At 36.8% G+C, this 11,500-nt stretch overlaps 1 protein-coding gene and 1 long non-coding RNA gene across 2 annotated transcripts in view; one reads left to right on the top strand and one right to left on the bottom strand.

The window, feature by feature from the left end:
• Positions 1 to 166: 166 nt before the first annotated feature.
• Positions 167 to 6,492, bottom strand: LOC307012692 (uncharacterized protein). Its single transcript, XM_079639638.1, has 10 exons — positions 6,446 to 6,492; positions 4,126 to 4,211; positions 2,620 to 2,720; positions 2,325 to 2,373; positions 1,983 to 2,126; positions 1,686 to 1,841; positions 1,268 to 1,420; positions 1,008 to 1,166; positions 717 to 863; positions 167 to 509 (listed from the first exon to the last, which is right to left on the bottom strand). The coding sequence occupies exons 2-10, from the start codon at positions 4,136 to 4,138 to the stop codon at positions 334 to 336; spliced, it is 1,098 nt and encodes a 365-aa protein (XP_079495764.1). The 5' UTR covers positions 4,139 to 4,211; positions 6,446 to 6,492; the 3' UTR covers positions 167 to 333.
• Positions 3,610 to 11,500, top strand: part of LOC307012693 — a 17,623-nt gene continuing 9,732 nt past the window's right edge. The window contains exon 1 of the long non-coding RNA XR_013800666.1: positions 3,610 to 3,787. This is a non-coding gene — a long non-coding RNA (uncharacterized lncRNA). The remainder of the gene's footprint in view (positions 3,788 to 11,500) is intronic.

Here is an 11,500-nt window from a genome sequence, read left to right as displayed (position 1 = left end):
ACTCCCGATTGAGTTGATGCAACGAGAGTTTGGACCACAGAACTCTGATGTCTTTAGACATTCATTCACATCTATATTACAAGACGATATGAAAAGTTATTATTGTTATCAGGAACACTGAAATATGAATGTCACTTTAATTCAAATCTATGTTTTCTTATGTTTTGGTAACTATAAATAGAGGACGAATCAAATGTAGTATGCAACAGTTAAAAAAAATAACCTAATTGCTTTCAATTGTTAATTAAACAACAAACAGTGTTAAATATGATTTTATTTAAATTAAATAAAATAAGTCTAAAAAACTACACTAGGTTATTTTCCAAAATTAGACTATATATAAACATGATTATAGGATTTACCTCTACATGTGTCATTGATGCTGATAGTGAGATTTGAGTTTGTTACAGTGAATCCATCCAAACATGAGCAATTGTAACTTCCTATTTCATTTGTACAGTTGGAATCTGGACCACATACAGATGGACTGACCAGACATTCATTTATATCTATGGAGGGAAAAAAAGAAAAATAACAAAACTATAATTTTTTACTGGTTTAAATTTGACAAACATCTAAAACCATGGGTGTTACTCCTCAAACAGGAACAGCTAAAACTCACACTAGTAATCACACAAACTGTAAAGATACAACAGCTCTGTACTCTCAAATTTATGAGATAAAAATAGAAAACAAAATCAGTTGATAATACTCACCCTGACATGAGTTGTTGCGGCTCACAGGACTGTCTTTATTGGAGGTATTAAATCCACTCCAGCATGAACACATGTGACTCCCAATGATGTTAATACAATCTGAGTATTGACCACAAACTGACACTGCATCTTCACATTCATTGATGTCTGAAAAAAAGGGAGTGAGAAGCTATTGAATTTTTTTTACGATTTCCAAGACACCAAAACGTGTCAAGTGTCACTGAGTAAAATCCTACTGGTCATGTTACTACAATTACAATCAGTACATTTGTGATCTAATGTGTTTCTCACCTCTCTGGCAAAGTGGACCCTCTGAAGGGAGAGCTTGAATACATCCACAAGTGCCTCCCACAATCTCATCACACTCATGATAGGCCCTGCAGGTGTCATTGGGCCAAACATGACGCTCCTCACACTTGCACTCATATTGTGTTCCATTTAACCCACACACTGTAATAGAATAGGATTTATTAATCTGTGTTCAAACTGTCAATTTGTCCTAATACTGAACTCATCTTAGTATGTGACATGATGAAACATTCTGCTCTCACCAGTAGTCATGTCGATATCTGTGATATTTATGCTGTTGCTCAGAGTCAAAGGCAGGCTGATATTTCTGATGAGATCTCGTAAGTAGTTCACCAGGAACAAGTCAAAGAATCTCACATCAATTTCAATCTCATACTCAAACTCAAAAAGTGGTGCTGCAAGAACAAACAGAAAAGGTTTAAGCAGAACAATCGGTACAATTATATATTGTAAAAACAACAATAACTGAATGAATCTGAATAACTAAATGAATCAACACCGGTAATATTTCAGTTAAATAAAATGCTAATTAACCTCTGCAGTGTTCTTTGAAAACAGAAAACCAAGAATATAATTACATTAATTATCTTAATAGCCAAGTACACGAGGCTGTTAAAAATAGGAAAATATTGTTTTTGTACAACTTTGCAAGTGTCTCACCTTCGCAGAATTGTCCATCATTTGGAAGGGCATTGATACATGTACATGAACCATCAGTGATGTCATCACAGGCCTCGTATGAGTGACACGTGTCATTCGGCCAAACAAACAGACCCTCACATTTACACTGATACTGAGTTTTATTCAAAGAACACACTGGAAAGCAGAGGAGTATTACCAGAGTAGATATCAGTAGTATGTAATTGTTTTATAACTTTAGTGATTGTAGGTTAAACTATAATATAGACATCAGAAGGATTTTTAGCTGATGAATGATGATGGTTTTAACAGGCTCACCTGTTGAAATGTTCAAAGCTGTAATTTCAGTAATGTTGTCCACTTGAAATGGAAGTGTAACATCGGTCAAAAAAGATCTGATTTTGGTGATCTCTACATTTTCAGGTAGATTAATTTCCACAACCATAATGTATTCAACTGGATCTATGGAAACATAATGTGATTTTAATAACCATGTGTGCAATAGGCCTTTACTCCTAAGCAAAACAATGACAATTAAGCAACTCTCTCAAAACAAATGGCCTATTAAATATAATAATTTATCTTTATTTTTATACAAATGACATCAGACTATTATTAGGGCATTGTATTGAGTATTGGGGACAAAACTGTGAATCATACCTGCACTTCTTTGTCTTATATAATGCACTGGCTCATCTGTGTCGCTAATCTGGAATGATGTAAAAAGAAAGAAAGAAAAACAAACATTTTATTGCAGACTTTCAATGACATTTTTCATGTTTTCTCATACTGAATTCATTAATTCGGGGCCAATGCATACTGTGTTTCTTCTATATAATAAAAGTCTTAAAATAATCTTAGATTTGATATTTTAAAAAGACAAAAAAGTTTATCATTCAATTTTATATTTTATGATTTTCATTGTTGTATGATATTTAAAACTACCTTTCCCTACCTGTAAATCCATACTTATTTCTGAAAAATTGAAAGTTTCCACAACACATTCATGGTTCAGCAGGATAGCAATGAGGACTCCTAGGTATTTTAATATTTTTCCTGAAATTGAGAAATTATACATTTTCTTAAAGTCGGCATGAAATGGAATTTGCAATTGTTTTTTCTTTCATATTGTGACATCAAAATACAACAGCTTCTCTGACAAAAAAAAAAAGAAAGGAAAAAAAAAGTCGGACCGGCGTCATTGAATCGTTGTGCTTTTGCTGTGATCGCATGTGAGTGACTGTCACAGGTGAGCTGTAGATTAACCAACACGAATGAGATGTGTGATACAGAATGAAATATGTATCCACTTTAATAAACACAGAGAACAATCAAACACTGTGGTGAGGTGAAAATTAATCAGAAAACCGTGTCAACTAATGATGAACTAGAACACAGGCAAAACAATGGCAAAGAAAACCATGACTAGAAATTGAACATAACATAACAATGAAACTAAACATGACATCCTCATAAAGTCCAAATTGAGGAGAGAGGGAGCTCTGGCGAAGGACGAGCAGCAGGCGGAGGAAGACAGCAAGGACAACCAAGGAGGTGATGATGCTGGGAGGTACCAGGGGTGGAGAGGCTGGGTGGAAACAGGGAGACCAGTAATCTAGCAAGGTGGAGTCGGTGGAGGTGTAGACCCAAGCAGAGCAGAAGAGCCGAAGACACAGGGCAACATCACTGGTCTGGCAACCCGATCACACCAAATGCGTCTCTATAGCACGCAGTGTGTTTATCGTGTAATATATACGCGAAAATGAGTTTTTACGTGCATAGTATACGCATGGATAGCACATGGGTAGGTTTAGGGTGGGGTGGGGTGCGTGTGTATTATACGCTTGGGTAGGATTAGTCTTAAAGTTGTCACTTTTTGAGGGTTTGCAAAAACGCACCGTTTTGTGTCTGGCCCTTTAAATGCAAATTAGCTGCTGCTCCCGAAACAGAGGACGGGGTTTCAAGAGCTCCTCGTGTGTGTTAGCAGCTCCAATTACCTCACGCAGACACACACTAAAATGACAGAAACGATCTGCCTCTTATGTTTAAACGGAGTCAGACAATGATGGAGAGACTCAAGAAGAAGTGACAACACGTAGAATGCAACAGGACGTCTCTGAATGGTTAGTTGATTAATTTATGTTGCTGATGTGGCGTTAATTATCTTCAATTAGCATATTCTGTCATGGTAATCTACAAATCGCTCGTATAGGAAAACTGTTGTGAGATGCACACATGTTGTGAGTGACTTTCTATTGCATGTGAAAAGACAGATGCTACAATTTGAGCAGACTCACAAATGTGCTCGACTACAACACTTCGACTTTATAACTGGGGCTTCTTTTGATTGTTACGTTGGCAACTAAAATGTAATCAAATGTAATATAACATCTCTTATTATTGATTATGCTAAAAATATATTGCAGGATTTCTAACAAAAGTATGTTTTAGTTTATTGTACCTTCACTGGCCATGTTTCACAAGGTAATCACTTTAGCATTCTTCAAAATATGGATTTTTTTATTCATCCAGGCATCCTGTATTTTTCTGTAAAATAGAATGAATATATGACATATCAGAATCTAAAAACCATAGGTGGCATATGTACAAAAACATGATATTATTATCATGAGACATGAGTAGCTGTTGTAAAAAAAGAAAGAAAGAAAGGTACTTCATACTGTATAAAAGTTTATATGTGAAACCACTGACTTTTCACTAAAGACGCTAATGTTCGTTTATATGTTTTGAACAAACAGACATTCAATGCAAGATAAATAAAATGAGAGTAGCCTTATGGTAGCCTACTTTTGCAATCGCCTGGGCTGAAATCAATTATGATTTTATTATACATACACACACACAACTCTTTAAAGACTCAATCCGATGAAAATCATGTTTTTCTAGGTGTTAACATGTTCTTGTGGCATTTCTCTGATGTTAGAGAACATATCTTGAGAAAAATAAGCTCAAAGTTGTATTTCTGAGTATTTCTACATTCAAAGGACTGTGAATCAGTAGCAGACGCTAAAATGCTGTCTAAAATAGACTGGAGTTGTGACTAGTAACTCCACTGGGCGGGGCTAGTTAGTTAAAAAAGTTAACTCTCTGTTAACTTAACTTCATCTGTGTTAAAGCGATGTAGATTATAATGTAATGTAATGTAATGTAATGCGTTTTACAGGGGCTTTTTTGAAGTTGTGTTTTGTGTTTAATTTTACTCAGCAGCAGGGTCAGATACACACACACAAGCCATTGCATGTCATTGTGAACAGAGCTCCGATAGTGGCGCTGAAATTGGAACACATACTGTAACAATAAGTCACTTTCACCGTCGAGTTTCGCCTGTCCGTTTGTCCCCTCGTGTGTCAAGCCCATCACTCGTGAGAGAGTCAGTCAGTTTTTCAGATAGAGCGGTGACATTAGCATCATAATAATCCCAAAATTCCGAGCAATCCACTGATACTAAATATGTCCTGATTGATCACTGTGGGAGGGATGAAATATTGAGGCGAAGTCGAGCTGTTTTTTACTGCGACGTCTCGGAGTGAAATAATGATCGGTGATCATCAGAGCTCTCAGCAACGGGGAGAGGGAGGGTCGTCTCCGTGCCAACGGCTCCACCCACAACGCAGAGGCGAATTGCTAATGAGCTACTGCCGCTCTGCTGAAGCGAAGTCCCAGAAAACAGCACAGGTTTTGAGATTTTGGCTAAAAATGGCATAATCATAATTTAAAGACCACTGGGAATGTTTAAAAATAGCTCAAAATATGATCGGAGTGGGACTTTAAAGGGGTCATCGGATGTCCATTTTCCACAAGTTGGTATGATTCTTTAGGGTCTTCATGTAAAGTTTGTAACACACTTTGGTTAAAATTCCTCAATGGTTGTGTAAAACAACACGCTTTTTACCTCCTCAAAAGCAGCTCTGTTCACAGCGACCCGTTTCGGTGCATGTCTCTTTAAATGATAATGTGTAACTGCTCACCCCACCCCTCTCTTCCATGGGGGTTGTCGACACAAGACAAGTAAAGTGATGCCTTGATGGACAGTATACTGAGGGCGGAAATATGCTAATACGGGACAGTCCGTCAAAATTCAAACGGCTTGATTATTGAGTGTTTAGGATTTTTGATTATTAAAAAAAGGAGCGAATGGATTTTCTTCATTGTATGGTGGTGTGTCCACACACTGCAAAGACACATTTATTTGTAAACACCATATAAAAGTGAATTTTGCATCCGATGACCCCTTTAAGTAAAAGCATTATCAAGATAAAGGTCCTTAGAAGTGTACATTTAAACGTTATGTATGCCAAATCTCAAAATGGTAACACTTTACAATCAGGTCTCATTACTTAACATTACCCAATGCATTAGTTAACATAACATGATCTAACAGTGAGAAATATATCTTTTTTACAGCATATTTTACTATTAACCTTTGGTAATGTAAGTTAATAAAAATCCACCTGTTCATTGTTTGTTCATGTTAGTTCACAGAGCATTAATGTTAACAGACACAACCTTTAATTTTAATAATGTATTAGTAAATGTAAAAAATTAACATTACCTAAGATTAATATGTGCTGTACAAGAATTGTTTATCATTAATTCATGTTAACTAATGTTAGCAAATTAAACCTTATTTTAAAGTGGTATACCTTCAAAACAAAACAAGAATTTCTATCTTTCATGAATGTTAAAACAAGAGAGCAGATATATTTTGATATACATATATGTATCAGATATACATTTTAAAGAACAGACAGCATTCTTACCTTGCCTCAGGAAAATAACAACGCTGATATGATGCCCAAACTGAAGTAATCTGTCTGAAGATCTGCATTTTTGTTTCCTTTCTGAAATGACCCACCCACAGAACATTCTCCACAGTTTTTATCCAATAGTTTTAATGCATTTCTCAATGATGACGAGTGCATCTTTTCAAAACTCATCACAATAATAAAGACTAGCTTAAGTTAGAGTGAGTTAAATAAGTTTAAATGTGCTTAGTGAGAATTCTTTCTGCTAATAATATTTTTTTAAAGCTTATTTTGTAAGAGGATGTTTGTAAATGTATCATGAGTACAATGTTTCCTGACTGACAGCATTCCTTGTTTGATTGTTGTTTTATTTTGTTTTTTTATATATATCAGGATCATTAAGGTTACAAATAAAGTTTCAGAGAATTAATATATTTAGGGTAGCAAAATTATTTTGCTACCCTAAATATATTCATGTATAAATCAGGAAATATTTAAAGGGATACTTCACCAATTAGCATTAAGCTTTGTATCAGTAGAAAACCTGTAGTATTTTCGAATTACCATGCTTCCCTGCCTCACGTCCTCCTGAGACGAGAGATTTATGTATTTTTTGTTTGGAAAAAATCCTCAGATGACGCAAAAAATCGTCATTTTGCGTCATCGGAGGCTTTTTTGGCCAGAGGCTTAAAACTACAGCCAGTAGTAGGAGCTAGTTCCGCATGTTTTCAACCCGCCCATAGTGGGTGGGATCTCAGTCACAGAATGTACAAATAGTGCAAGCCATCTTTTTTTTTAAGCAACGCTAACAGGCTTTTGCTCTGTGGAGAAAGCAGAGTAGTAGGGGTGACTATACGTCCTCTTTTTCCCAGACATGTTTGGCTGGGACTGCCCAGCTCTTTCTCCTGACCACCAAGCAGGTCCTCTGCTCCGGCCGCCTCCCGCTCCCCAACCATCCGCAGCTGTTCCTCACTGTATTGCGGCTTGTACAGGTAGCCACGAGCATCGGATTTGCGCAATCGCCCAAAATGTCCGGGATTCGGCTTTTGCTTTCTACAGTCGCCATTTTAACCACAATGGCGGAAGGTAGTTTTGAAGTTGATATGGCAGAAGGGGATTTCGAAGATCTGGTGCGAGAATCCGATGCTCGTGGCTACCTATACAAGCCGCAATACAGTGAGGAACAGCTGCGGATGATGGAGGAACAAGAGAACAACTCGTCACGGAGACTCACGATAAAATGGCGTCTTTTCAGTTTCGACTCAACTAGTACTTCCGATACTGCCCTCTGTTAACTGGTAGGCGTGGCTTGGGAGTGGCAGCGAAGCAAGTGCATTCTGGGAGTTGTTGTCTTTCATCCACATGAGCCAAAAATACATTTTCTGGATTTTCTCAGTCTAGAAGGCACCAACTTCGAAAATAATTTCACATTTCTACTACATACACGACCCAATTTAAATACACATTCACCTTTCCAGTGGTGATGTATCCCTTAAGGCTAAAATAAAAACCTGCCTGGAGTATCACATTCTCTGAAACTTTACTTGTAACTTTAAGGATCCTGCATAATAGTATATTAACATAATATACTAGTAACATAATAGTAACATAATAATATAATTACATTATGAATAATAATACCCATCATAATTAGGAGTTTTCAAAACAAACAAAAAAGCAGGTGGGGAATATGCAAAATGTCCTTTGACCAAAATAAGCAAAGAATGAGGAAGGACAAGGATTTTATGTCTAATCAGCAACAAGGGTTGCACCGGCCAGACAGTAATCATCATATAAAGGTGATGATAACCCAGCAACATTCCTCGAAAAGTTTCCCCGTGTATCATCACCTTTATTATTGCAACACCTGAGCATTACACCAACAGGGACGATACTGACATTGCATTCTAAATAACAAAGACATTAATATGGATTCGGTCCCCCCTTTGCAGCCATAACCGCATCCACTTAACATGCTTTCTCTGCTTCGCGTCGGGGTCCCAATCAGCCTGTCGGTGTTGTATAACAATTGCTATAACAACCGCCTCGCTATACATTATCCCTTACATATCCCTTACATCAGCCGAATGGCTAAGTGCAAGCGCTAACGGATACAAGGTTGTATATCGTAAATTACCCCTCTAATAATGCCCGGAATGATACCAAACTTCTACAGCAGGACAAATTGTTTCTGTACTCATAAAATGAGGCATTGGAAAGTTTGTAAGTACATCAGGAGTTTATTTAAATAACACTTGCCTGATGGCTTATGCTACCGCTAACCCGGACTCGAGGTCACAAAAGCCCGTAAAAGTTTGCAAACCTCACAAGTGTTTACACTACATCTTTATGCATTGCTTTTCTGCCAGGACTTTTACGGCTTTTCTACGTAAGTGCTGAATTACTACTCCCACAGATCAGTTTATTTGACGGATTTAACTTGTGAGGTAACGCAACGCTGTTTCATTTGGTCTAACGTTATCTATCATACTAAACAGCATTATGCGTGTGTTGAAAGTTATAATGTTATTCTATGTGTTAGTTTGTTTGCTATATGAGACTACCAGTAAGCTAGATCAACATTAGAATTAACGTACTGATCATATTCTAACATTTCATCATGTTGAGATATATAACATTGATTTGTTTTATGTACATTTGCTCACCTGTCTAATAAAGTACATGCAAGAGCGTCTAATAAGGTACAGATAAGTGAAGCACCTAACCCTGGTTGTAAGCCTAAACTTAACATAAATTGTAAACGTGTCCCTCAAATCTGTTTGGTTGATTGGAATGTTGTTCTAGGATCAACAAAGATGTGAAATCAGGTTCTGCTTATTGCATGTACGTAAGAAAGCACGTAGATTAGAATGCTACTTTTGTTACGGTTTTGATTGCTGTATTCTGAATAAAAGCTTAAGTGAGCGTGATCTGGTTTGTTATCAGTAAGACATTACAATTTTTTTTTATTATTTAAAGCGCAACATGCAAGAGTGTCTAATAAAGTACAGATAACTGAAGCACCTAACCCTGGTTGTAAGCCTAAACTTAACATAAATTGTAAACGTGTCCCTCAAATCTGTTTGGTTGATTGGAATGTTGTTCTAGGATCAACAAAGATGTGAAATCAGGTTCTGCTTATTGCATGTACGTAAGAAAGCACGTAGATTAGAATGCTGCTTTTGTTACTGTTTTGATTGCTGTATTCTGAATAAAAGCTTAAGTGAGCGTGATCTGGTTTGTTATCAGTAAGACATTACAATATTTTATTTTATTTAAAACGCAACATTGCAAATGACAATGTACAGTATAGGCTAGGGGTGTAAATATCAATCGATTCGTATCGATACATTGATTATACAGCCGGCGATTCGATGCATCGTTGCGTCCGCAAGAATATAGATTAATGTGCTTATTTTGCAGCCTGTCATTTTTCAGCATCCACTCCGACATATGCGTGCAACCTACTCCTAAGCTGCAGGTGGCGATATCCTCATTATTGTCTTCTACGTCACACTGCTTCACGCGCCGCGCGCATTACGTTTATGTTCACAGTTCACACACTGTTGAGTCTGACTTTCAAGAGCGATGGAACCGTCAGAGCGAGCTGGCAATGAAAGTGAAACGTTACACACTCCAGTCGGCGTCAAGTCATGGGTGTGGAAGTATTTTGGCTTCAGGAAAATAGATGGAGCACTGGTAAGAGATGTTGCCATTTGTAAAGAGAAAGACTGTGAGTGTGAGATAAGATACTGCAGCAACACGTCGAATCTCTCCGCACATCTGAAAAGGCGCCATGGTATTGATGTCGAGTGTAAAGCTTCTTATTACAAATTATCTGATTGCACTTTATTGTAACTGTAGTAGATGCAGTAACTGTTCTATTTTCTGTTCATTTGCAGTGCATTGAGCACAAATGCTATAGTGTAACATACACATTATTATGTGAATAGATAGAATACTGTTTCTGTATTCTCAATAAAAGGCTAATTAAATGATTTATTTTTGTTGATTTATTTTGAAACTTAATAGATATCATCATGTAAAAATATCGAGCATTGAATCGTATCGAATCGAATCGAATCGTATCGCGGGGAATTCTGAAGTATCGAAAATAATCGAATCGTTGGCTTAAGAAATCGGTATCGTATCGAATCGTCATGAAGGCCCCGATTTACACCCCTATAATAGGCCTATGTTTTCACTTTATCGAAAAGGATGAATGATAGGGCTGTCAAAAGATTAATCGCGATTCGCTAATCCAAAGCGGATTCGCTATTTACATTGATAGTGGAAGTACTGAACGCTTCTCCAGAGAGGAAACGGAACTGCTTGTGCGCAAGGTTAAAGCGCGCAAGCAGACCATCTACGGGACAAGCCGGAGTCCACCATATCTTTATGTACACAACAATAATCTTTTACATTGTGATCCTTTTATTTTTTATATTTTGCATGTTTGTGTGCTGCTGCGACGCACGTCCTTGTGTCTGTAATAAGCAGATATCATATTATTACATCAATAATATGAGTCTATAGGCCTATAGACTCATATTACTATATTGCTCATATTACTCATATTACCGTACTTGACCTTCTAGCTCCACCCATGACGTTCAGCAAGGGGAAACCACCCAAAAACTCTATATAAACCCTCCAAACTGGGACAGACTGTAGGTGGAAGACTTGAGCAGCCATGAGCCATAAATCCTAGTTTCAATCTGAACTGCCCAAAATTCTTCTAGCTTTAGAGATTACACATTTTTCGTGTTTTAGGGTAGAATATAGCATTACATATTGCATTTGTTCCATGTTCACATGTGTTTGCATTTCCATCATTGATATCCGGATGTAAATTGTAATATTATATTATATATAATGAATCATATAAAATATTGTATGATTATAATGTCTCCTCCGACTACGAAGTCTCCTTCAAGCAGCATTAGAGGTTTTCGAATCTCCATTGTTTAAATTAAATGTTTCTGTATTAAAAAAAATGAAAAACAGCGTATTTATTGAAAATGCTTTCATATTGTACTTTAACATTTTTTTTGATATTTTAAAGAAGAA

Source organism: Phoxinus phoxinus (genome assembly GCF_949152265.1).
Source record: "Phoxinus phoxinus genome assembly, chromosome: 16".
Classification (NCBI taxonomy): domain Eukaryota; kingdom Metazoa; phylum Chordata; class Actinopteri; order Cypriniformes; family Leuciscidae; genus Phoxinus; species Phoxinus phoxinus.
The sequence above is the reverse complement of the archived record's forward strand: the minus strand, read 5'-3'. Positions and strand labels throughout refer to the sequence as shown.

What these genes read in the sequence shown, in the direction of transcription:
- LOC307012692 (XM_079639638.1), bottom strand. An exon ending in AAATAAGTATGGATTTACAG is followed by an intron (nt 2,374 to 2,619) that starts GTAGGGAAAGGT and finishes ACATCATTCCAG; the next exon opens with ATTAGCGACACAGATGAGCC. An exon ending in TATAAGACAAAGAAGTGCAG is followed by an intron (nt 2,127 to 2,324) that starts GTATGATTCACA and finishes ATGTTTCCATAG; the next exon opens with ATCCAGTTGAATACATTATG.